At 41.4% G+C, this 27,874-nt stretch overlaps 1 protein-coding gene across 2 annotated transcripts; it reads right to left on the bottom strand.

The window, feature by feature from the left end:
• Positions 1 to 27,874, bottom strand: LOC101838105 (WT1 associated protein). 2 transcript variants are annotated; one of them, XM_040758182.1, is made up of 8 exons: positions 27,743 to 27,874; positions 23,337 to 23,374; positions 20,753 to 20,808; positions 15,107 to 15,165; positions 13,987 to 14,114; positions 9,010 to 9,188; positions 2,553 to 2,707; positions 1 to 1,235 (listed from the first exon to the last, which is right to left on the bottom strand). In XM_040758182.1, exons 2-8 carry the CDS (start codon positions 23,364 to 23,366, stop codon positions 652 to 654), a joined length of 1,191 nt encoding a protein of 396 aa, XP_040614116.1. In that variant the 5' UTR covers positions 23,367 to 23,374; positions 27,743 to 27,874; the 3' UTR covers positions 1 to 651. The 2 variants fall into 2 exon arrangements, with proteins under 2 accessions (XP_040614116.1, XP_040614115.1); XM_040758181.1 differs by lacking the exon at positions 27,743 to 27,874 and adding an exon at positions 27,519 to 27,669.

Below are 27,874 nucleotides of genomic sequence, written 5' to 3'. Positions count from 1 at the left end.
TCATAATAAAATTTTTTATTTAGGTTTGGTCAGTACAGGTGAGATATACTGGAGTCACGGGGCAATATGCATTAACAGGAGGACACAACAGTTCATAAAAACTTAGCAACTATGCACACAGATTTCTTAAACATTCAGTCACCTAAAGATGAATGCACAGATGGTGGAAAAACTTCATCTAACACTGAAACTACTATAGGACTCCAAGCCCAACTTTTAGTGATAAAAACTACTGTACTGGGCAAACTTGGCAGTCATAACCCACATCTACTCTAACAAGCCTGAATGGTGCATAAGTCTATAACAGCATGAGGAAGAATGCCCTTACACAACACAGCTTCTAGATAGACACAGATTTATACAGACATCATTGTTATAGATTCCCATTTACAACTTCACATTAACTCATATAAAAATAACTTGACCCTACACAAAATGTTCTTTTAGCAACGTTCAAAGTAATTAACTGTTACGATTTTCAAAGTGGCAGAGGTATTGAAGCAATAAAAAAGAAATAAAAGAAAAAAAAATAATAAGGAACCAAACAAAAACACACCCACAAAGGCAAATTGTGACAAAAGTATGCATTAATTTTTGACAGTATCCTCTCCCAAATTAAATGACACTGTATAAAAATTTGCTGGAAAAATATTACAAAACTGAACCCTGTACATTTACACCTGAGTCCAAGCCATTCTGAACGTGGCGGGAACTCACAGTTCGATTACCTTTCCCACTCACTGCTTTCTCCTCTTGAGGGTCATGACTGGAGTCTGTGTCATTTGAGTGATGTGTGAGAGAGTTTTCACTGCCCGTGGGAGAGTCTACACTTTCATACCCCGCACTGAGTGGGTTTATGTAACTACTACCTCCTCTGCCAGTTCTCTCCTCTGAGCTGTTGGAGGCCTTATTACCATTCCCTGAAGAAGAAGGAAAGTCATCCTCAGTTGTGTTCCCCTCCCTGTGAAATCCAGACCCAGACGTCCGCTGGCGGGAGGAGCTGCCATTACTTGGTCCATTTGCCAGACGACTGCAGTCTTTGCTTGTGGCCTCTGCCTGATCTACAGGTTCAGAAGATGTAGTCCTGCTGGTACTTGGGGCTGAGGCTTGAGACTGCTGCTGCTGGTACTGCGCCAACTGCTGTCGCGTCTCCTTCAATTGCTGCTGAAGAACTTGAATGGTGCTCTGCATACCCTCTACTTCTTCGTCAAGTTGAATGATGAAGTCATTCAGTTCTGTGCAAAGAAGAGTCAAGCCTACTTTAATATCTGAACATATGTAAAAGCATTTCTGTTATGTGTACACACACGCACTCACCTGTGCATGCGTGTATGAGGCCAGATAGCAACATAAGGTGTCTTTCTTCTACTGCCCATCACTGATCCTTGTCATTTTGGTTAGATCAGCTGACCACCAAACTCAAAATATACCTTCCACACCCTAAGCACTGGAGTACAGACCACTAGCTCCATACCTAGCTTTTTATATGGGTGCCGGGACCCAAACCCAGGTCATCATTCTTGCATGGCAAGCACTATGCCCACTAAACTACTTCTCCAGCCCCCTCAAATATTAAGCACTAGCAACAAAGCCAAGTAGTCAATAAATGCTTACCAAGAAAAAAAAATACTGTTTAGAACTGGAATGGCATACTTTAAGAATTTACTTGGAATTTTAATCATCATTCAAGAATGAGTTTGGAGGGTAGCTAGATGCTTTAAATATATTAAAGTCACCAAGTTAAAATTGATCCCAACCTTCCTGTCTCAAACAATTGCCAACAGCTATGTATAAAATCTTATCTGTGCTGACCTGAGGGTCCCTACTCTTCACCCTCAGCTAGTGCCTTAAATGAAATCGACAGCAGGGCCAGCTCTCAGGACAATGCTGGATCTTTACCCCCCAAAGGTCTGTTCCACATACAAGAACACAAGCACATAAGAAATACCTGGGGATTGCTAAAGTATACAAGTCCATTAACTTTCTAAATAGGCTTGGAGAAAAGCAGCCTCTTTGTTGCTACATACCATCTCCCACTTAACATGTCTATACATAGCAAATGTGAGGAATGACAGTATTACCTACCAACTTGCTTTGCAACCATCAAATACACTGATTCTCAGTTTATGTGTTCACAGTCTGGTCCCACTTCTTACTATTAATCCACCTCACAAGGAAAAAAATGCAGCTACACTTGAACAAAAACAGGACTATGGTAACAATTACATTTGGTTTGTCTCAGCAAATTTAAACATTGAATCTCCTTTTTATTGATGAGGACCTTAAGGAAATATAATTAAGTTCCCTTTTGACCACAGAAATTTCCAATTATTTCCAAGATTCACATTTTCTAAAATTCCCAATATGCTATTAGTACCTTGCGGAACACTCTAACATCAAGTGGCTTTTTTTTTAAATAATACATCAACAGTAAGTGTTGCATGCACAATTTTAAGTAGCCAGAACATGCACAGACACTCATGTACCACAAGCCTGGCAGCCTTTAAAGCCAGTGCAAAATTAGGCAAACTTTAAGTAACAAACCCCCTTACCATCCTGACTCCTTTTAAGCTCCTCACTATAATTCTTCTGTAAAGCCAACTCTGCTTCAAGCTGTGCAATACGGCCCTGGGACAGCTGCCTTCCAAGCTCCTGGTTCTCCTGGATAAGCATTCGACACTTCGCCATTAACTTTTTGCCTGTTTGACTGCAAAGGAAAGAGCCAATCATCACACAATGAAGACAAAGCTCTCTACAGCCTTTGCTCACCATCATAACAGCACATATACAGAACATAACTATGTTACAGCAGGTGCCACCCTGTAATTACCATCTTCTTTGCTGGAACATGTCCATCTTCTGTACTTCAGTATTTACCAATAGAGCAGCAAAAAAAAAAGTCTTAAACAAAAAGGGCTAAAGAGCCACTTTTTGTTTCTACTTTACCAATATTTTCATCCTAAATAATTATTCAAAGTATAAGCAGGCCATTTCACATGTATCTTGGATATGTAACCTTAATGTAACACTAAGGTACTACTCTTTATCAAACAAAGGTTCTTTAGATGTAGAGTATCAATCACAAATGTATGCCTCTTTACTACCCATAAAATACCTGTAAAGGAATGAGAACATACTCTTACTAATAAACACATATAAGAGATGATTCCTTTTAATAGGTAGTTCTTTGGTATGGGTATCATCTATGTAAGAATATAGCTTTTAAAGGACTTGCCAAATAGAAATCTGGTAATTCCTTATTTAAATGGGACATATTTTTGTTGTTATTGTTATATAGTAGAGGATGACTGAAATTGCAATCCTCCTGCCTCTTAAGTACTAGGATGGCAGGTGAGTTACTATGCCTGATGAGCATTTTGATACTGGCATGTGATTAAAGATTGTATAATCCCAAATCACAAAGATCCAAGATTATTTTCCAAACCTCAAATTATCTGTCAGATTTGGATCGCCATGCTCTTTAAAAAAAAATATTTATTTATTTATTATATGTACAGTGTTCTGCCTGCATATATGCCTATAGGCCAGAAGAGGGCACCAGATCTTAATATGGCAGGTTGTGAGCCTCCATGTGGTTGCTGGGAATTGAATTCAGGATCTCTGGGAGAGCAGCCAGTGCTCTTAACTGCTGAGGCATCTCTCCAGCCCTGCACCATACCTTTGAACACTTTAATTTTCAAATAATAGTGCCCTATGCAATGCAAGAGAACCAACAGACTAACAAAACTGCAAGTAACAATCCAGTAAAACTTCACTGCTTTTTAGCCTTGGCAATAACAGCAGAAACTATAACTTTAAAGGTATTTGGCTTCAATTTGCAATTGCAATATTGACTTTGAGATGTGCATGTGGACAATTTTATATTCTTCTCACTGGGTTAAGTCCAGAATGTTCCCAGTGGATAAGAACACTTCTGTACTGTTCTGTTCTTCGTAGTTCTAGTGGGATTTGCATTTGCCAGATACACAGAGTCCATCTGATCCTGGCAGACACGAGAGCCAACAACACCGGAACTGAGAACTCTCCTACCGGGGATGCGATGCTGCAAGGTTCCTTAACTTATAGCTTATGTTATAATACAGTTCAACAACAACAAACTGAAATTAGAGTTTTCTTCCATGTATTTGTGGAACACTGAAAACCGGATTACTATTGCTCAAAGGAACCAAGGTACAAGGGTGCAGTCAGTGCCGTTTAACACACTCCCTCCACTGCCATCGCAGCTCCAGATTCCATTCCCTACCAGTCCCTCAGAGCTTAACCTCCACAAGTACTTAGAAATCAATAAGGAAACAAGATGTGACACCACTGCAGAACAGATGGACCAGTAACAACAAGTTTGTTTCTTTCCTTTGTTTGAGCCAGGGTCTAGCCAGGCATGGTGGTGTCTGCCTTTAATCCCAGTAGAGGCAAGAGGATCTCAGAGTTAATGACCAACCTGGTCTACAGAGTGAGTTTCAGGACAGCCAGGGCTACACAGAGAAACCCTGTCTCTAAAAACTAAACTGGGAGTGGGGGAGGAAATAGGATCTCACTATGTATCCCTGGCTAAACTAGAACTATTAACCCTGACTGTCCTCAATTGCACAGAATTCCAAGTGCTTGATTAAAGACATGTGCCACCACACCTAGTCAACTGCTTCTTACAAATCACATGCAGCAGATCTTTCCAACCAGAAAATTCTACTTTCCTGTGAATGAATAAAGATGGGGGGCCCAATTGTAAAATACATTAAACAATTTAAGTAAATCATTTAAAAATGTGACAGAGAAACGCTGTCTCAAAAACAAAGAAACACCTTAAACAACAACAACAAAAACATGTGTAACTCAGCCTAACTACCCTGTGGATGACTGCTTAGGAGGCTGATGGAGTTCCAGTGTGAGCTGAGGCCATACAGTCTTAAGAATCACACTTTAAAACAGCTTCAATTCTTTGTCAGTAAGTATGCTAAATAAAATCAGTGGTTGTTGTTGTTAAAATGTCTAGGTTTACCCTGTAATGAGACACAGACCGTGACTCAATGATCCCACGTGGAGTTGTGGAGTTTTATTGGTAGACAGGAAAGGAAAGGGGGGTGAGTGGTACCCAACCGTGCAGAGCGGAGAGAGGTAAGATATGAGAGGGGGGGTGGGGGACAGGAGATGGAGAGGAAGACGAAAGTAAAAGAGAGTGTAAGCGGGCAGGGGTCAGTCCTTTAAAGGGGTCCTTTGCACCTGTGTGGTTCTCACAGAACTCTGGGCTGGCCAGAGTGTTGCCTGAGCACATCCTGACAGTAACAGGGCAGGCCAGTGTAGTGCCTGAACCTTTCAGGTGTGGTCATCAAAACACAAACACATCCCACACATGAAATAGTGTGGGGCTGGAGTGTACTTTGATTTTGGCAGTGATACTCTCCAAAGAAAAGGCTAAGGACACAGCTCAATTATAAATTGCTTTATCTAGTGGGATCAAGGCCTTAGGCTCAGTCAGTCCTTAGCATCACAAAAAAAGTTGGAAGAGAGAACTTAATTACATGTAAATATTTACAAAAGAAAAGCAGAGGTTATTCCTTTCATTTAAAAGCATTTTTTAGAACGGGGGGTTGAAAAGTTAGCTAAGGAGTTAAGAGCACTGTCTGTTTTTCCAGAGGACCCAGGTTTGACTCCCATCACATACATGGTGGCTTCCAACCTTCTGTAACCCCCAACTTCAAGGGATCTGATGCCCTCTCTGGCCTCCACATGCACGTGATACACAGACAGACATGCAGACAAATCACTCATACACGTAAAACCAAATCTTAAGCCGGGCAGTGGCTTAATCCCAGCACTCGGGGGGCAGAAGGTGGATCTCTGTGAGTTCAAGACCAGTATGGTCTACCAAGCAAGTTCCAGAACAGGCTCCATAACAATACAGAGAAACCCTGTCTCAAAACCAACCTCCCCCCCAAATCTTAAAAACATTTTTGTCATCTTCTCATGCGAGTGCTCTGCCTGCATGCACATCTGTGCATCTCCTGCAATCCTGTTCACGAGGGAAGGGTGCTCCACCTATGGACTGGAGTGTTAGACAGCTGCGAGCTGCCATGGAGAGCTGGAAACTGAACCTGGGTTCTATGGAAGAGGAGCCAGTGCCCTTTAACCTCTAGGCTATCTTCTCTCTAGCTCCTCTTAAAAAAGCCTCAATGTGAAGTTCTGGCTGGCTTTGAATTCCCAGAGATCTATCTGCCTGCCTTTGCCTCCCAAGTACTGAGACAATTTCTAAAACCAAATAGGCACAAACTATACTTACACACATACTAAAAAGAAGGGATATCCTTCCTTGAAGCCAGGTTATTTCAGAGATGTACATACAATTGCCTAAATGACTAAGTTCAAATTGAAGATTACCAGTATATTCCTAACACTCTGCTGAATGTCTCGTCAAATGGAATAGCTTGAAGCAGACAGTTTTTACAGAGATTCACAGTCTACCTCTCATTAGCTCTTTTGTTCACTATTTGAGACAGAATATATGAATGTACTCTCTGAACTCCCTATTTTCCTGTACCAACTTCACTCACCACTGCTGGGATTAAAGACATGAGCCACCATGGCCAGCTTTAAAAACAATCCCTATCCCTCAAAACTGGAACTGAAACAAAGAGGGGAAATACCACATATACACACAAGAAAACCCAACCACCTGAATCATTCTACACTGATTACTGATTAATCACTTCTTTTTTCAAATTAATATGGTATTTTTAATATTTGATTCATTCTGGTTTATGATTTAATTATATATAATTAAACCCCATTTATGGGTTGTTAATAAGATTAATAAAAAAACACTAAGTAACCATTAACAGGCAGTAATCTAGGTATGCTAAAAAATACCCAACAGGTAAAAATGGAGAAAAAAATGTTGATATATATAGTAAGATTACATTTCTTTAGAACCAATATACATAAAATCATTGCATTAGCACAAATTATCTAGATGATATCCAAGATATTTAGCAGCGGTTACTGGTCCTGGGTAGGTTGACATCAGGTCCACGAGTGACACTCTCCATCTCCCCTTCCTCTAGTATTTCAATTGTATATACCAGATGTATTGTCTTATTAAGAAGTTACAATGATAATAAAGCACGCCCACAGGCCTCAAAGTTACTGTGTAGCAGAGAAAGAGTGGCTAAATTTGAATACATGTTAGTGATACATTTTACAAATTACTACTTAACCTACTAAAAAGTATACTTAGGGCTTTTTCTATTGTGATCTGAAAATGTATAAAATAAATACAAAAGATCCAATTTGGTTACAGTAAACTCCTTTAAAACAGATTGGTTACTTACCCTCCAAACCCCCAGTGACAATTTTAGAAGCAGACTTGTTTCTGAAAAGTCATATATACCACTCCTCCAACCCACCCCTGCCCCACAATCAGTTCCCTAAAGCAAACATACAAGATACTTACAATTGATTTGACCGATTAAGAGAGAACTTAAGTCACCCTTGTTAAAACTGCACTTAAACGTTGGAACAAGCTGGAACATTTATCTTCTACTCATCTCAGACTCCATTATCACCAAGCGAAAATTCAAACTGGTGACTTACAGACGAAAAAAAATTCACCTCCAGGATTGGATGGAAGCATGAAGAATATATTGCCTCATTTATCTAAACGAGCAAATGAATTTGCTAGAATGATCACTATACCTTTTTTAATTCACAGAAAGTCTCACGTGGGCCAGCCCAGAGATCCAACACATTATTTCCCCAATCTTCTGGCAGGTACTCTGTGAGACTGCCCACATTACGTTCTACTGCAATCCCTGGGCCACAGACCAAGTCTCCTTGTCTTTTATACCACCTGGAATAAAGTCTTTCAAATGACACAGCCTTTTTCCTTCACTTTGAAGAGCACACAATAATTTTTCCAAAGTGTTGATCTGCTCTCTACAGCCCCCAAAATAAAATATTAAGTACAACAAAATTATCAGAGTATTCCTTGAATTAAAAAAACCCAGCTATTTCAAGGCACATTTAATTTAATATCAAGAATTCAATACAAAAAGACCCAAATACAATGAAGGAACACATTCCCCCATTTAACACCAACGACAATGCTGTTTAACATGTGCCTGCTGAATGAGATGAGGTTTACTGAATAATGGCCATCTCAACACAGCCAGTACCTTATACAATCTAGTTGTGAAATGAATGCTTCAAACACCTTCATGTTTGTACAGTCCTCGTAAAGGTTATCTACAGTTTCCACAGCCATTCAGAGAACAAACCATTGATAAGAACCACATAGATTTAAGGCTCCATTATGTAATATAGAGCTCAGAGCTAATGGATAAATATATGCACTACTTGTACTGGTAGCTACGACTCAATTGTCTCACAGCTATTAGAAGTTGGTTCTTAGCACGTAAACCCTTTAAAGGCAAAATTCACCTCATTTGAGTTTTGACCCAGTAGTTCAACAGTCATGAAGTCCACAGTCTTATTGGCATAACTGATGTACAGTGTCTCTAAGTCACTATGCTCAAGGTTAAGAGCGATGCATATTCCATTTTTACATTTTACTGGAATTTTACATGTTCAATTCATGATTTAAAACCTCTAGGTTTTCAATCCTCCAAACTGTCTGAAGACACAGTGTGCCACAGACTTAAGACTTCTGTTTTCCCCTCTATTTTCTTCAAACAGAAACATTTCTCAAATGTCTACATGTTCTAGAAGGGGAATTTTTCGGAGGTGGCCTCTTCTTCGGAATAGTCCGACGGCATCAGGCCTCTGAAGCAAGGGGGAGGGGAAGAGAAAAGCTGAAACACAAGGTTCATCTGGTAAGTTTTACATTAACCATTACAAGCTGGACAGTATAAGAATGTGGCTTTTTTGGCTCAAAAAGTCTGAGTCTTGGAGTGGAAACGAGTACTTGGCTGTCCCACCACAGCTTTCTCGAGGTGGGACTGTCAGGGAAGTCTTGACTGGGGAGTATGATTTGTTTACCTATCAGGCGTAAACTTCCAGGCACTCAGTTCATTTTGGGCTTGTTCCAGTTTGTCTTTAGTCTGTTCCAGTTCACCTTTCATTTTTAGGAAAAACAAGTTGATCGCTGGGTCTACCATTGTTGATCTCAGTTGGGCGACACTCGGCTGCTGGACTTGCTTGAGGTACTGGATCTGAGTCTGTGCAAAGCAAAAGAAACAATTACTACCAAATAATAAGAAAGCCTTAAGGCAGGGAAATTCTCTTCTATTCACTTGATAGTGGTCAGCCTACTTGTTAGGTTTGTAACCCTTTGTTATCAAAAGTCTCCCTAAGGTTAAGGGTGTAGTTCTGTAACGTCAACAACTGTGGATGAAGCAAGGCCCTTGAGATCTCCACTACAAATACTCACCATCTCAGACAACAACAACAACCCCTACAAAACGTGCCAATTAAAACAGCATGGTGACTGGGATTGACATGTGAAACAAAGTATTTAAAATAAAAAAAAACAGCATGGTGGTACATGCCTATAATTCTAGCACTTAGGAAGTGGAGCAGATCACTCACCTTGTATACACAAGGCCCTGGGTTTTCATCCCTAGAACCACCGGGGAGTGCGCGGGGGCGCGCGGGATGCCAACAAATTCAAAGAACAAATGTTTATTTAAGGCAATTAAGATGGGCTACATCTGCCGGGCGTTGGTGGCGCACGCCTTTAATCCCAGCACTCGGGAGGCAGAGGCAGGCGGATCTCTGTGAGTTCAAGGCCAGTCTCCAAAGCTACAGAGAAACCCTGTCTTGAAAAAAAACAAAAAACAAACAAAAAAACAAACACCAAAATAATGCCTTAAACCCAAACCAAGTAAACAAACAAAACAGGTTGAGCATGGTGGTACTTGTTTTTAATCCCTATACACAGGAGGCAGATAGTCTCACCTATCCAGTTGAGTTCTGGGCCAGTCAGGGCTATTGTGAACCTATGTCTCACAATAAACAAAAACAAAAAACGATGTTTTTATTTTAAGGAAACTGGTAACTGCTAGAAAGAAGCAAAGTTGAAAATTCTATTACAGAAGATCTGGTAAACTCTTAGCTTACTTGTCCTGAACAATTTCTGCCTAAACCAATTCTACCTAAAACTCCCCAAAACAAGATTAGGATTGATTACAATTTGCACTTTAACAAGAGTAGAGATATGGCTTTATAGAAGCAAAATTCTATAGCATCCTAAGCAGGAATAAATTCCTATTTTCTCTTCCACATATGAATACAGAATAACAATGTTGTACACCATAACTCAACTAGATTAAGAAAGCTGGATGTGAGTAGAATCCTAGCATTCATGCTTGACTCCCAGTGTAGAACTTTCTGCATGGTACTAGAACCCTCTTACTTACATATGAAACTTTCAATTTCAACCTCAGTTATGCTATTTACTAGTGCTCTAAAAGCAATTTTCTAAAATATGAATTCAAATCATCTCATTTTCTTTATATCCAAAGTACAACTGGATCCAGCCTTGTACTGCCCTAACATCTGTTTTTAAATTTTTAAAACATTACATCTATTATTGTGTTTGTGTGGCCAGTGCTGTGATCAGAGGGAAACTTGCACTTCCCTCTCACCACATGGGTGATGGGGGTTGAACTCAGGTCACGGGGCTTTGCCCATTTGTCCTATTGTATCCTAGTTTAAATTCCCTACCATAAATATAGTAGAACATACAAATACTGATTGACTTGAGACTGCATTTAATTTCAAGTTCCCTGCACACAATAGACAGGTATAATGTTTAATTTATGGAGACTCTATATTTTCTTTTGAGACAAAGTTCAACATAGACCTAGCTAGCCTAGAATTCAAAAACCCATACTCCATAGAGTAATGATCAAAGTCATGAGCCCATGCATCTGTAAGTTAGTATGCTCTCAGAGGCTGTCAGGGCCTGGAGCTGGAGTTATATAGACAGCTGTGGGTTCCAGGAGAGAACGCCAGTCCTCTGTATAAGCAGCAAGAAAGCATTCTAACCACTGGGCCATCCCGCCAGCCCTCATGAAAAAATTTTAAAGTAATTATTTTAAACAAAAAGTATACCTCTTAATGCAAAGTATGCCAGCTACTGAAGTAATTTAACAGGAGAATAAAACACACCATACAGTGTGTATCATGTGTTCTTGTCATTAATTAAAACAATCTTCACAACTCTGATTCAGACTAAATCCTCCCAAAAATCAATACTTTGGTGATGAAAGGGAAACAAATATGACTAGAATAAATTCCTTTTGCTAGGAAAGCGAACATGAGGAAAGTGTCAGTTTTAGGCCTGGCGAGATGGCTAAGCACTTAAAGACAACTGATGTCAAGCCTGATAACTGAGTTTAATTCTCAGGATCCGATGATATAAAGATAACCAACTCCCACAAGTTGTCCTATGACTTCCACACGTGTTTCGTGGAATGTGTGCACTCATACCCATACCAAATAAACAAAACATAGTAAGAATTTAAGGGTCAGTAAGATGGCTCAGTGGGTGAAGGCACGTGCTACCAAGTCTGCTGACCTGAACTAATCGCTCACTGCATGTTGTCCTCTGACTCTCACACTAAAAACATCACTTTGTTTTTGGAGGCCAAGCACCTCACTGGGCTTCCTGGATGGAATCCACAAGTGTCAGACCAGTGAGGTGCTTGTCTCAACATACAAGACCAAACCAAAAAGATTTATTCATTTTATTATGTTATGCCTACATGTGGGTATACCACATGTGTTCCTGGTGCCGAGAGTGGTCAGGATAGGGCTTTGGATCCCTTGGGACTGGAGTTAATTTGGAAGCCACCATCTGATTGCTGGCAATTGAGCCCGGGTCCTCTCCAAGAGCAACACATGCTCTTAACAGCTGAGCCATCTTTCTGCCCCACCTTTGATCACTACTAATCACTTTTTTTTTTGGTTTTGAGACAGGGTTTCTCTGTATTGTTTTGAAGGCTGTCCTGGAACTTGCTTTGTAGACCAGGCTGGCCTCAAACTCAGAGATCCACCTGCCTCTGCCTCCCGAGTGCTGGAATTAAAGGTGTGCGCCACCAACTCCAGGCTACTAATCACTCTTTACCTGGAGGCTGGCGGTGGGATGGACAGAAGAGCTAAGATCCCAGCTCCTGTTTTCCTAACACTATGTTCTGTTCTTTATAAATTTGATCTTTCAGTTGGTCTGTCAAATAACATAAACTCGGAGACCCACCTAGGATTTGCCCTTAAATATTTCCCCTAAAAAGATGGAATCAATCAAGTCCTATAGATTGTGCCCTTCTGACTATCTTAATCACATCCTACCAGAGTTTATTATATGATTACACCCTGCTTCTCGCTTAGCTGATTTTCTTATTCTATGTCCCAGCTTCAAGTTTACCTTCTACATGCTGGCTGTTACTCAGTAAAAACTGTGCCTACCATGTACAAAGACGAATAAATAAGGTATGTTGGTGACTCCTGTAATCTCAGCACTTAGAAGGTAGAGATGGGAAGATCAGAAATTCAGTCACTCTCAGTTACTGGAGATTTTAGGATTGGCCACATATTTCAAGCACACAGACAAGAATAAAAAAAGTAAGAAATCTTTCTTCCATACTCAAGCCAGTCATATACCTGACATACCAGTTAATCACCCCAAATACCAGTTAATCAACCCCACAAATCCCTTTCTGAAAAATTTTGCACCAAGGTAGAGGCAAGTGCACATCTATGAGTTCAAGCCCAATCTGTACAGGCTATCCAGAGCTTCCTAGTGAGACCCTGTCACAGAAAACGAAATTTAAAAAATGTTAAAAATTAAGAAAAAAATGTTTTGCCATTACTTATACCTAGGATGAAACCTAAGCCCCCAGCCCGGTGGTGGTGACTCACGCCTGTAATCCCAACACTTGGGAAGCAGAGGCAAGTGGATCTCTGTGAGTTTGAGGCCAACCTGGTCTACAAAGTGAGTTCCAGGACAGCCAGGGCCGTTACACAGAGAAACCGTGTCATGAAAAACAAAATCAACCAACCAACCAAAGAAACAAACAAAAAATTCCTAAATTGCCAAGCCCTCAACTACTTTCCAGCCTTAATGAAAACTCCAACTTTGTGTGCTTTTCTGTTTTTGTGCCAGCACTGCCTGCAAAGCCTCACTTCTGAACTGTAACTGCGTGAGCAATACTGTACCATTCAGGAAAAGCATAAAAACATGGCCAGGGCTGAAGAGCTAGCTCAGGGTTAACAACACTGGTTGCTCTTGCAAAGGATCTAGGTTCAGTTTCTGGCACTCATGTGGTAGCTCACAATAGTAACTCTACTTTCTGGGAATTCAATGCCCACTCCTGGCCCCCACAGGCACCAGACATGAATGCAGGCCAAACTCTCATACACATAAAATAAATATTACAAATATAGCCAAAGGGGCTGGAGAGATAGATGGCTCAGCGGTTAAGAGCACTGACTGTTCTTCCAGAGACCCTGAGTTCAATTCCTGGCAACCACACGGTGGCTCACAACCACCTTGAATGAGATCTGGTGCCCTCTGCTGGCATGCAGGCAGGCTGTATACACAACAAATATTAAAAAAAATATATAGCCAGAAAAGTTAACAAACAACAACAAAAATGCAACCCAAAACAAAACTCAAAACCAAAATGGTGATGGAGCACCACCACCCAGTCTTTGATCAGACAGGGTGATCCAAAGTGCCACTGTGGAAACAAGGAAATTCAGCTGGAGCCGCACACTTGTGCAGATCGGGCAAAAACACAAAACAGAAAAACCACAACCAAACTATGTTAAAATTAGGAATCAAGACGAAAGCAAGCATCTAAGACCCTTAGTGACACAAGAGCCTTCATTCCCACTCACTCTACACTCTGCCCTTAACAAAGTATGTACTTCTATTTGCTGTTAACACTACTTAAAAATGACCTGCAGTGATGTGGACCCCTCAACTAGAGATGGCAACGCTGCGATACTTACAGTACACTCTTGCATCTCCTGCTCCTTGGTTGCTAACCGCATGACAAGAATGTTTTCCCTGCGTGCAGACTCCTGCTGTTGCTGCTTTAGTTTTTCTTCAGATTCCCTTAAGCCAGTCACATCATTTGCTGAATAAAAAAAAAATCCAAAACATTACAAATTTCAAGACCAAATTGAACTAACCAAAGTTGTCTCTGTCAAGAGTAACTAAAAAATTCATTGCCTTTAGTTTCCATACTGTTTTTGAAACAATGGGACTTGTTCCTGACCATGAGACCTCCCCCAGGAAGCAAAGGCTAATGCTCCTCAACCATATTACATTGAGCTGTTGCTGTACTTTAAGGAGTCCCACATTTAATATGGGTCTGGCATGGCAGGGCAGTAACCTGTCTTTATCATAACACTCAGAAGGGAGTAGCAGGGAAATCTTAAGCTCCAGGGCAGCCTTGGCAACATAAACCAAAAGCCACTGACTACATGAACAAACAGCACCAAAAACTTTTATAAGACACACACACACACACACGAGTAATATAACCACACAATTATTAAAATTTTGGGAGATTCAGTTATCTAGACTGGGAAAAACTATAGTAATTATTTATTATACTTCATACAATAGCATGTTATTCTAATTAAGTGAAAGTACCAGATCAACAGTTGTTTTAAAGCATAAAGTTTGTTCTTTGGCAGATTAAAAAAAAACTTGTACATAAAGAGCTATATGCTAAAAATGTCATTTAGGTTCTCAAAAGTCTATTACTACCTGTTTCCATGCATTATCCCTTTAAATTCCTGTGTAGAAGGTAGTTAGTTAGGTACACACTGAAAATTCTACGCAGGTGTAAGTTACCCTGCTAGTACTTAATTTTGCTAACATCAGGCATGCCACTGTTTATTTGAATACATATCCATCTTCCGTGATGTCCGGGGATTTGTCAGAAGAAACCACCTTTCAAATAACATTCATTACATTTTCCAGCTCCTTCTAGTGCCTGAACACAGCTCTTGTAACAAAATGCTTGAACAAAACTGTATCTACTTCAACAAAGCCAATTTATACTGTAACACGTTTTCAAAAGCCAACTCTACAATTTTCATCTAGGAAGATCAAACTTACAATTAAGATCTGTGTATTTCCCCTCCAAAGCTTGAACATATGCTTCATATTGTTTCCATCTAGTAAAAAACAAACTCATATTAGTGGTTACATTGAAATTACCTTCATTAAAAAAAACACATCCACAATCATTAGACTAAGAACTGTATTGGATTATTTTTAACTTTGAGATAACCACAGAGTTTAATCAGAAATACATGTCATTAGCCTCATAATTTCTTCTCAATTTCTTAAGACAGATAAAAAAGTATACCTAGGTAAAAGTACACACACAAGTTGGGCATGGTGGCAACCTGCCTACAATTCTGGTTACTAGGAAGGCTGGAGGATGGCATGCCCAAGGCCAGTGTTGCAGCTTATCAAGACTACCTCATATTAAAACAAAAAAGGAGCCAGGCAGTGACAACACACGCCTTTAATCCCAGCATTTGGGGGGCAGAGGCAGGCTGAGTTCAAGGTCAGTCTGGTCTATCTACAGTGTGAGTTCCAAGACAGCCAGAGCTACAGAGATCCTGTCTCCAAGCAAGCAAGCAGACATAATCAAAAAGGAGTCTGGCCATAGTTGATCAGTAAAGCACTTGCCAGCTAAAGGCCCTTGGTTTAATCCCCAGAAGAGGGAAGGGGGAAGGGAGGGAGAGGGACAGGGAGAGAGAACACACCAAGTATGCCCTTCTCAGATTCTTCGTGAGAGCACATTACAAAGCGCAATAAAAACACTATTCTAGTTTTAGTTATGCTCTTTCCTGAAAGAGAAATGTGCTTAACTGCATGGAACTATTCTTTTCGAAAACACGTATCTCAAAATAGTATTTTTCCCAGTCTTTTAATTACCATGTCTACACTTATGGAGTAGTGTGATAATAATATATGCATGCATACTGCATGGAATGACCACCAAAATGGTAATTAGCATGTCCATGTCTATTTCTTTGTTCTTCCAACTTCCCTCTATTTCCTAGAGAAGCAATGATATATTTTTTGAAGACAATAGTCTCACTAAATATTTTTATATATATTTTTGACTGATCTATGCAGAGCTCCCTGGCCTTGAAAGTGATCTTTAAGATTTTTAAAAACTTGCCGGGCGTTGGTGGCGCATGTCTTTAATCCCAGCACTCAGAAGGCAGAGACAGGTGGATCTTTGTGAGTTCGAGACCAGCCTGGTCTATAAGAGCTAGTTCCAGGACAGCCTCCAAAGCCACAGAGAAACCCTGTCTCGAAAAACCAAAAAAAAAAAAAATTTTAAAGACTTTTTATTTTATATGCTATTTTATATGCATTAGTGTTTTCCCATAGGTGTCACGTCCCCTGGTACTGGAGTTACAGATAGTTGTGAGCTGCCATGCAAGTGCTGGGAATTGAACCTAGGTCCTCCGGAAGAGCAGTCAGTGTAATTTTTTTAAGAGAAGGAAAAGAGGAGGTCTGTGTTAGAATGGGCTAGAATGCAGTGGGATGTTTTGATTGGGCATGTTAATTAGGTAAACCAAAGGGGCCTTTTAATTGCTGGACCTTGGTACTCATCTTCAGGAATGAGTCTAGCTAGGAAAGTATCCAGAATAAGGGAAAGGCCTTGGTGGCTAGCTTTAGGGATGCAAGGCAGAGGGAATGGGGAAGGAGGAAGAAGGAAAAAGGATAAGGTCTGCTAGATTTAAATATTCAAGTGACTAGTGTCCCTTCAACGATAAAAGGCATGAGCCACCATGTCCCGCTGGCAAAGTTGCTTTTCTGCCTACACGAATGGATTAAAGAACCTTTTTCAAGACTAGAAAATGACATCTAACTGGCAAGAACAACCTGCAAAAATGCCATGTGCTGTCTATCACCGCGGCCCTAAGGGGTGCTCCGGCCTGTTACACTCCTCTACTCAAATGTAGTCACCCCTGCTTTCCCCATGACAACTAATACAGACTTCTTCAGGCTTGTGTTTAAGCATCCCTGACACAACAGCCTTCTCTAAATGTCTGTGACCCTGCATTTAAGCACTGATCTCTAGCTTCCATTTCTAGGTAAAGCTACGTAAAACTGAAATTTAATTTGGTTTTATCCCTCTGAGGCAGTGTCTCATGTCCCTCTCTGGCTGGCTTCCTTTACCTTCTCTATCTGTATCCACCTCATGTGCTGGGTTATAGAAACCCCCAGTGTGTGTGGTTGAGGATGGAACCCAGGCCTTTGTGGATTCTTGGCAAGTATTCCACCAATAAAGTTATATCCCCGGCACCTAAAATTTAATTCTGGAAGACAATTTTATAATGTTCACTATAAGACATGCAATAAATCTAGCTCATCTTCTACATAGACACCACCATCCTAGGATATATAACAGTTCACTGGCTATTTAGAAGTCAACACAGATCCTCTGTGGAGGCTACAAAAGCCACTTTAGAGGAACAACAACACAAAACCCAAAGCACAAGCAGGGACACCAATAAAGCGAGAGAAAAACAAACAGGACAGAAAATGAAGTGGGTGTGGTGTAATCCCAAAAGCTGACAGGTAGAAGAGGACCAGGAGCTGAAGGGCACCCTGGCTGTAAGTCTCAACAGTAACAAACAGGTAACACATTTCAAAACAAACAAACAAAAAACCCTCAAACCTTACAAAGCAGACTATTTAAACAGTTCACTTAAAACCATGAAAGTATTTAAGGAGAAAAAAACTCACTGAAAAGTTTTAAAAAAGAATCCCTAAGAAGTATATAAATTGCCCATTTTAGAAACTTAGAAATGGCTGGGCGTTGGTGGCACACGCCTTTAATCCCAGCACTCGGGAGACAGAGGCAGGCGGATCTCTGTGAGTTCGAGGCCAGCCTGGTCTACAAAGTGAGTTCCAAGACAGCTTCCAAAGCCACAGAGAAACCCTGTCTCGAAAAAAAAAAAAAGAAACTTAGAAATGTTTCCACTACAATTGTTATTAAGATCATTGTTTGCATATTGCTCTTGCAGAAGAGCTTAAGCTGTCTGTAACTCTAGTTCCAAGATTTCTGCCACCCCTGGCTTCCACAGGACCTGCACTCATGTGCACACAACCACTCATACATGCATTTAGAAAATCGATTTTTTTGTTTCTTCTAGTTGTTAAATCAAGAAACTATAAATGGTGGCAGTGATGCATACCTATAATTCTAATAACTTAAAAGACTGAGGAAGGATTGCTTGTGCTCAGTAGTTAAGTTAGCAATAGAGAATCCATTTTGAAAAAAGCCTTAGTGGTACACAATTGTATCTTACCACTGAGGATGCTGAAACTCAAGCCAGCCTGGGCTACATAGAAAAACTGTTTGGGTTTTTTTGTTGTTGTTTAAAAAAAAAAAAAAGCCAAGCAAAGCAAGCTAACTGCAAGAGTCTAAAGGATTATAAAGCAAAGAGTTATCAACATGTTCTAGTATTTCCCAAAAGGTAAGGTGCTTTTGGTCAGCATGCGGACAAGGGCAAGGAAGATGCACAATGGAAAACTGTCTTACATACAGACTCATGACAGAGAAAAAGCAGCAGCAGAAGTTCACAGTAGATTAGCTCGAGTAGCTTAGTGAAAGCAAAAGTGGGAAATTACTGAGTGCATGCCTGGTATGCAAAGCTCTGGTCTCCATCTAGGGAGGAAGCCTAGATCTTAGACTAACCTCTAGGAACAATGCAAAGGTCTCTTCAACTCCTCAAAATGAAATCCTCTCTTCTCCCTTACATCTCCCCTGCAAATTTGCTTAGTTTAAATGAAAAGTCCTTGAAAAATTTAAAGGCAGCAAAGATCAATAACTTCCATTTAGGGACAGTGAGACAGCCTGGTAGATAGGTGCTTTATCTCAGTGTCAGCCCCAGGGTTCTACATGGTGGAAAGAGAACCAATCCCAGAATATGACTTCTACATGGCACATGCCTACCCTTCCAATAAATAAATAAAATTTCTAAATTAATTTCTTACCTAGGCTACCAGTCAAAAACGTATTAACCAGAAGTATAGAAAGTATGTATTAAGTTATTAAAAAACAAAACAACCCATTTTCTGAGTCTTTATATTTAAAATAACATTACTATAATGCTGTGCTTAACTAGCTTTTAAAAAAGTGTTTATAATCTAACCATAGAAATTCAGAACTGAGAGGAAGCTTTAAAAATAATTTATCTGAGCTAGGCAGTGGTGGTGCCCACCTTTAGTCTCAGCAATTGCAAGGCAGAAGCAGGTGGATCTCTGAATCCCAGGACAGCCAGGGCTACACAGAGAAACTCTGTCAGAAAAAACAAAAACCAAAAAAACAACCAAACAAAAACTTTAATCCAGGGGCTGGAGAGATGGCTCACTTGTTCACGAGCACTGGCTACTCTCCCAGAACCTAGGAACCACATGGCAGCCCATAACTCTATATCGTGTCTTCTGCTAACTGCCCTAGGCACTAGGCCATCTCTGAGTTTGTGATTAGCCTATTCTACGTAATGAATTCCAGGACAGCCAGGGCTACATAGAACTCCTGTCTCAAAACACAATTGGGGGGGGGGGGGGAATCACACTTGGAAACTTTTCAAATGTTATGTAATAAAAGAAAAAAAAAATAAGACTATTGAGCAGGCACGGTAGTACATGCTTGTATTCCTAGCATTCACAAGACTAATCGTGATTTCCAATTTGAGACCAACTGGAATATACATTAAGACCCTGTTTAGAAAGGAACCCAGCATCCCTGCCAATTGTTTTTACTAAAACGTACTGTGCGTGGGCTCATATTTGCCACAGTACACACATGTGTGGAAGAATTCAGGGGGTAGTTTTGTGTTTTTTTTTTTTAATCCTTCCAGCTTTATGTGGGTCCAGGGATGGAGCTCAGGTTAAAGCCAGGTTTGTACAGAAAGGGACTTCATCTACTGAGCCATCTTGCCTGCCCCATGCCTGATTTATTAAGCTAAACATATCTTCTGGCAAGCCACATATAAAATAAAAATGTTTCCCATGTAACAAATCTTAGTATTTTAGCTCTACAAGAAAATTTGGTTTCTGTCAGTCCAGAAATCACTTAAGATGTTTTATAGTTCTTGTTTATATATTGAATGAAGAACCATACCAAATATGTAAAAAAAAAAAAAAAAACCCAAAAACCATACCAAGTGATTTGAGGATATATTAACTTAAAAATGTCAGACTAAGGTTCGGGCGTTGGTGGCGCACACCTTTAATCCCAGCACTGGGGAGGCAGAGGCAGGTGGATCACTGTGAGTTCAAGGCCAGCCTGGTCTACAAGAGCTAGTTCCAGGATAGCCTCCAAAGCCAGAGAAACCCTGTCTCGAAAAAACAAACAAACAAAAAAGTCAGACTAAGCCAGGTGATGGTAGTGTGTGCCTTTAATCCCAGCACCCAGGAGGCAAAGGCAGGTAGATTTATGCGAGTTCAAGGCTAGCCTGGTTTACAGAGCAAGTTCCAGTAGAGCCAGGGTTACACAAAGAAACCATCCCAAAAAACAAAAAGCACATGCCTTTATTCCTAGTCTTGGTGGACTAAGACACAGACGGTTCCTGACTCCACAGGAAGCTCCTGTCTCAAGCATCATCATCAACAATAAACCCACAAAACAAACCCAAACTACAGACAGCATAAAGTATTAATTACAGTAGTCCACCATGCTGTCTATACATCTTTTGAATTTTTGATGAAAGAACATTTTACCTTAGAATTAACTCATCCCGTGCCATAACTTTGAAGTCTGTTTCACTCAGACGGACCTATAAAGAAAATTAAAAAACGGATTGAGTACTCTTCCAGAATGCAAAGCTGTTTCCATGGGAGCTCTACACTGAGCTAGGAGATATCTGGCAAGCTGGACTATTTAAACAGCTTAGTACTCATCACACTTTACAACTCTGGAAAATAGCCTGGCTGTTCCTTTTAAACTAAGAGCAAGGGCTGGAGACAGCTTAGTGGTTAAGCGTGCCTAGAACTCTTCCAGGACACCAGTTCAGTTCATAGCACCCACATCAGTTAGGGAGTGACAAATTGATAAGTTCAGCTTCAGAGGATCCAATAACTCTTTCCCACCTCGGGGCTTCCCCCCAACATTCACATACACAAAAACAAAGATTAAAATTGCACATGCCACATGACCTAGTAGTTGCATTCTTTTTTAGAATTTAAACTTATTTTATGTGCATTGATGTGAAGGTGTCAGATTCCCTGGAACCGGAGTTACAGACAGTTGTGAGCTGCCATGTGAGTGCTGGGAATTGAACCTGGGGCAGTCAGTGCTCTTCTCTCTCCAGCCCTGAGTAGTTGCATTCTTGAGCACACAGCCCAGAGAAAGTTAACATTCACAATAAGCTTTATTTGTGACAGCCCAAAGCTGGGCTCGTTCTAATGTCCTTTAATGGCTAAGTGAGCATACAACTAGGATACGTCCATACTATACAACACTCTTCAGCAGTAAATAGAAATAAGACTACAGATATATGAAACAAATAAATGTGAAGGAAGTTATGCTGAGTGAAAAAAGAATCCCAAAAGGAGGCATGCACAGACACTCAGGTTAAAGAAAGGGAAACATTGCAATTACAAAGGTTAGGGGTGGAGGGAGATGGACATCTGAAAAATTCCGAGTACCAGCTCCCTAGTTTTTTGAACAAGGCTCATAAAATGTCCCTGAATATTTTTAAAACTTGCCAATTTATAACTGTGCAATAAAGTTTGAAAAGTAGAACATAAGCTGAAATTGTTTCAAACATTTAGAAATGTTTTCCCCTATTTTTTTAAAGCAAACAAGCAAACAACTAAGGGTTTATTAATTTCCCTTATTAAAAAAAAAAGGCCGGGCATTGGTGGCACACGCCTTTAATCCCAGCACTCGGGAGGCAGAGGCAGGCGGACCTCTGTGAGTTCGAGGCCAACCTGGTCTACAAAGTGAGTTCCAAGACAGCCTCCAAAACCACAGAGAAACCCTGTCTCGAAAAACCAAAAAAAATATAATAATAATAATAAATAAATAAATAAAAGGAAATTTGGGGCTTGAAAAATGGCTCAGTGGTTAAGAGCATGTTCTGCTCCTTCCAGAGGACCTGAGTTAGATTCCCAGCACCCATGTCACATGACTCACAGCCAGCTGTAACTCCAGCTTCAGGAAATCTGACCCCTCTGGCCTCCTTAAACACCTAAACCCAGGTGTACATTCCCCTGACACACACATAACTAAAAAAATTCTTGGTGGAGGGAGTGTAGCTCAGTGTGCACTGCCTGCACAGTATGTATGAAGCCAAGCTTGATGCCTGGAGGCAGAGAAATGATTTTCTTTTAAAAAATGTCTCAGCTGGGTGTTGGTGGCACACGCCTTTAATCACAGCACTCGGGAGGCAGAGACAGGCAGATCTTTGTGAGTTCAAGGTGAGTTCAAGGCCAGCCTGGTCTACAGAGTGAGTTCCAGAACAGCCAAGGCTACACAGAGAAACCCTCAGAGTCTCAAGTATTAACCAGTAACACCAGTGTTAATACAAAATGAAGACACATTAACACAGAGAAAGCAAACCATAGCTCCCACACACTCCATGAGTAATGTGACTCAAAACTTAAGGTAATCTTCATACAACAGTTATTATATTGGCCATTTAAACATGAACACTAAGCTTTTCCAACTGAGTAAAAAAGTCTTCTATAAAATATATTATACTTCTTAACAAAACCTCAGGGTAAGCGTGGTATATCAAACTATAAATGTAGAACTCTAAAACTGGGAAATCAAAAGCTAGAAAATGAAAGAGTAAAACAGATGATAAGAACCGACTGTAGCCATGAAAAGTCCACAAGTGGCTGGATTAAAGTTACAACTCTGGAGGGTTTAACTAATTAGGAGGAAAAATAATAATATAAATATATGTAAATAATTTGTACAAGTTTAGATATTGCACATGACATGTGTATGGAGGAAATATTCATATAATTCAGGCTAAGAATTGCAGATCACAGGAATACTGTAATGCTTTCCAAAGCTGTGATCACTCATTCTAAATATTTTTTAAAGATTTATTTATTACATATACACCAGATTGAATTGTAGATGGTTGTGAGCCACCATGTGGTTGCTGGGAATTGAACTCAAGACCTGTGGAAGAGCAGTCAGTGCTCTTAACCTCTGAGCCATCTCTCCAGCCCCCTAATTCTAAATATTAACATGCAGATACACATCTAACACTTTGCACTGATGCAAAGTATAAGGGAAAGGAAGTAAAACTAAGAACACGGAGTATCTGAAACTGCTGAGACAACATACCTTTTTAGGGAGAGGCTCTTCGTTGGTCATCTTGTACCCTAAAAGGGGGAGAAAGGGTGTTGGGGAAAAGATTTTCAGTTGATTTTCTTTCAATTAGTTTTTCCTTTCAAAGCTAAGACAAAACTTTTAAACCAGTTATTAGCAAATGTTAATGTGAATAGTTATTAAAATAATCTTTGATTTCATAATAGTTTGTTTAATCCATTCATTCATTGCAGTGAAAGGGATTCAATCTAGGACTCTCCCTTCATATTCTGGGTAAGTGTTCGGTCACTGACTTTAGCCTAGGATAACTTCAATTTACAAAAAGAGCACAAAGGTATGCGTTCCCCTGTAACTTTCAACACATTTCCTCTTTGCCTAACGTCTTTCATTACCACGCTTATGTAACTTTAAGAGTCCCGGTAAGTCGGACCTCGGAAGGCAATCTAGGCATGGTGCTGAAGGCCACAGGGGGGCAGAACCAGGCAGCTTCCTGGACTTGGCTTCTGTAGCATCATGTTTTGTTACAATGAAGCAGAATCCATCATATAACTCACTATTCTCCAATAACATTAAATATAAAGCTATACACCTTAATGAAAACATGGTTGTACCCCATAACTGCATGTCAAAGCAATCTGTATTTCAAGATTAGCTTTTTAAAGCTATATTTATGGCATTGAATTCAGACAGTGCCAGGATTAAAGGTGTACACAGGTTTCTCTATTGTTTTCTAATATTCAATTTTAACCAGGAAACAGTTTTATTCCTATGTCCTAGTTTTCACAGCACATTTATCAAAGTTCCCTTACATCTTTAATTATTTTTCCCTACTGAAAATTCCAACTACAAGCTGGGCATAGTGATATACACCTCAAACCCTAGCACTCTGGAGGAATAGGCAGGTAGATCTCTGTAGTTTTAGGACAGCCTGCATTGAGAGTTCCAGACAGCCAAAGGTACATAGAGATCTGTCTCAAAATCCTAAACTATTAATATTTTGACTGAATAATTTGTTGTATTGATTTTTAAAAAGATATTTAATTACTTAATGAATATTTGAGATTTCTCAAAATTTATCAAAGATTTTAACATCAATTTTTACATACATTCCCATATGAACTAGATATTCTGATTATACCACCACTGAACCCTGGTTCTCAAATTAGGTCTGTTATACAGAAGAGATCAAAATTTTAGGAAAGTACTCTAAATGACCACATTATAAATCACTAGCTTAAATCTCTATTTAAAAATAGAGTTAGAGACGTGATGAGCTTGTAGACTGCATGCTAAGTACATGCAGGGCCTGGGGTTTGAGCCCTGGAACTGCAAATGAGAGAAGAATATATACACACACTTCTGCATTTGGAGTAACTGGGACTTACTGAGTTCTAGGCCAGCCAGAGCTACACAGCGAGACCCTGTCTCAAAAAACAGACTAAAAACACAACAGGAAAACATGTATATGGTGCAGCATATACAGTTCACTCAGCACTTGGCAGGCAGAGGTTGTAGAGTTTCAAGTTCTACACAGCAAGGAAGCTGCAGGCTAGCTAGGTCTACAGAGACACACTATCTTAAAAAACAAAGGCAAAACAGAAAAATTCAGACACGACCAACTTGGCAGCCTTCCAACAGGTTTACAACTGATTGGTTTTAAAATTATGTAAGGGGGAAAGCAGCTGGAGAGAAGGCTCAGAAATTTAGAATACCGACTGCTCTTTCACAGGACCTGGGCTCAATTCCAAGCACCCATACTGTAGCTCACAACCACTGTTAACTCCAGTCCCAGAGTGTCTGACACCCTCTTCTTCCAAGTGCACTGCACAGACACGGAACAGAGACATACAAACAGGCAAAATACCCCACACATAAAACAGAACAAGCATATATACTTACTATATATAATATTATATAGTATTTTTTTCTGAGGCAGGGTTGTCTGTGGAGCCCTGGCTGCCCTAGAACTTACTATATAGACCAGGTGGGCCTCAAATTCACAAACATGCCTGCCTCTGCCAGGACTAAAGTAGTGCACCACCACCCAGCAATAAGTATATTTTTATTTTAGTTATCTGTACAGATAGTTCAGAGGTAATATATCTCAAATGTAGAATGTCATTGATGCCCAGCTTGCTTAGGTTATGGAATTTGGTTTCAGATGACTAGGTGCCTGGCATTCCAGATCTTAACACTATGATCCTAAGACAGGCAACTTAGTCGTGTCTGGAGACCGGGAAGCACAGGCCAATACAACTTATGCAAGAAGACAGGTACAAGCCTCCCTGAAGTACATCACACTGGATATAAGGAACCAATTACCTGACATTGCTGGGCCTTCAGCACTGCAGGACCAAGGGACTAGTTACAAATCAGACCACTATTTCAGTCAGTCATACACGCTTAGTCGAACAAGTAAGTCACTTAACTCTAGGCTTCAGTTTCCGTATCAGCAAAAGAGAGCACCAGTGTTGCTTGGTGCATAACGTGCTGCAGATCTGTTTTATACATTCGGGTGGTGGAGGCACACACCTTTAATCCCAGCACTGGGAAAGCAGAGGCAGGCAGATCTCTGGGAGTTTGACACCAGCCTGGTCTACAAGAGCTAGTTCCAGGACAGCCTCCAAAGCCAGAGAAACCCTGTCTTGAAAACAAACAAACAAAAAAGAAAAAGACTAACAAAAAAAAGATAGGAGGGACCATGAAAGCTGTAAAGTCTAATACATCAAAAGGCTATTATAAACAATAATTGATATTATATGGGTGTGCAAACACATTCATCTGCTTAGAGTAAAGAACTAAAAGCACTCTTGGAAACACATCTGCCCAAATCCTTAGAATTCAACTTCAATCACATCTAAAGTCACCTGGTGGACTGCTGTCTCTACCCAACTCCCTGATCAGCTGTTACTGAATGAATGGAACCTAGCCACCTCGAAAGTTTGTCTTCAATCGTCTGTTTACCTATGAGAAAACCTGATGTTCAGCTTTAGAAAAAAATCTGCCATTTAAAAAGATTTTATGTTTATGAATGTATGCATGTATGTGCACCACGTGCAGACCTGGTGCCGCACACGGAGATCAAAAGAGGAAGTCAGATTCCCAGCCGCGAGCCACCATTTGGGTGCTGGGAACTCATGTCCTTTGGAAGAGCAAAAAGTGCTGTTAACTACTGAGGCAACTCTCCTGCCCCAATGCTCAAAAAACAAGCTAAAGGTGGAAAAAGACAACAATAAAACACCAAAATCGGTTGTAACAGATCTGTGACGTCCACTCGTTTTTCAAATTAGTAAAATTAACTAAATGAAAAGAGCAAGGGTGAAAACGACATAAAGGGCATAAATAAAAATTACGAACAAATGAAACTTACGACTATAAAATGCTACTTGGAGCTGGAACACGCCCCCGATCTTTACAACCAGTTAAGTGTCTTAGTCCTTCGGGGTCAAGTTAACCGACTTCCTCATTATCAAACCAACAACTGTGGGCCGGGGGACTAGCTCAAAGGCAGAATGCTGGCCTGGCAGGCACAAGGCCTAGGGTTCCATCGCTAGCCGCCCCCTCCCCGTAGGAAATCATGGACACAAACACAGAAACTTAGACCTTCCCTACTGTGCTGGATCCACTCTTACGGGAAAAAGTGTGGTCAAATCAACCTCAGAGATCCAAAACAAGACTGAAAGTTGACGAAAAATGTCTCGAAGCTGTCAAAAAAAACCCTCAACTCTCCCCACAAGGCATGCACTTATTTAAAAATGGAAGTCCACGGGAGAACGCGGCTGTAGCGACAAGCTGCTGCGTGACGCGAAATTCGGTCTCAAAACACCGGAACCCTCGGTTTGAGCCCGGCAGAGCTCGTCGGTACCCGTGGGTCGCCGGGAAGCAGCCCTGGGAGGTGGGAGGGGGCGACGGAGGCGGGGAAAGGGCCGGCATGGCCAGTCAGCCCCGAGAGGGCGGCCTCCGCGCCTCCCCGGCCGCGGGAACGCCCGCCGGGCCCCGGGCCGCCAGCGGCGGAAGTCAAATGGTCCCAAGGCGGTGCCGCGTCCCCGCGGGCCGCCGGCCGCCCAGGCTAACGGGAAGCCGGCGCGGTCCCAGGCCCGATCGCCCTTCGGGCCCGGCGTGCGCTTTCCCGGGTCCCGGGCGGCCGCGCCTGGCTTCCCAGCCCCGCAGGTCCTCGCCGCTGCCGCCCGCACCTACCTTTCCAGCCCGAGGCTGCGCGGGCGCCGCCAGTCACACAGGCCGAGGCCGCGCCGCCGCCAGCGCCTCCGCGCTCCTCCCGCCGCAGCCCCGGCACTGGCCTTTATTTGCGGGTCTCGCAGCCACAAAATGGCGCTGAGGGAGGAAACCAGGCCCCGCCGCCGGCCCCGCCCCGCCCCGAGCGCCCCGCCCCGCCCCGAGCGCCCCGCCCGTGGCCCACTCACCGGGTACGCGCTTCTCGGGCACTGCCTGGGTCACCCCGCCGGGCGCCTCCGGCGAGGAGGAGAGGCCAGGGGAGTCCGGCCGGCCCACTCGGGGCCTCGGGGCGTGGAGGAGCCGCCGCAGCCCGCCGCCGC

This window comes from Mesocricetus auratus, unplaced genomic scaffold, assembly GCF_017639785.1.
Source record: "Mesocricetus auratus isolate SY011 unplaced genomic scaffold, BCM_Maur_2.0 Super-Scaffold_100018, whole genome shotgun sequence".
Taxonomy (NCBI): Eukaryota; Metazoa; Chordata; class Mammalia; order Rodentia; family Cricetidae; genus Mesocricetus; species Mesocricetus auratus.
The sequence above is the reverse complement of the archived record's forward strand: the minus strand, read 5'-3'. Positions and strand labels throughout refer to the sequence as shown.

What these genes read in the sequence shown, in the direction of transcription:
- LOC101838105 (XM_040758182.1), bottom strand. Translation starts at nt 23,366, where the DNA reads ATGACCAACGAAGAGCCTCTCCCTAAAAAG. An exon ending in GAAATACACAGATCTTAATT is followed by an intron (nt 14,115 to 15,106) that starts GTAAGTTTGATC and finishes TTTTTTATTCAG; the next exon opens with CAAATGATGTGACTGGCTTA. An exon ending in GCTTAAAAGGAGTCAGGATG is followed by an intron (nt 1,236 to 2,552) that starts GTAAGGGGGTTT and finishes TTCTTTGCACAG; the next exon opens with AACTGAATGACTTCATCATT.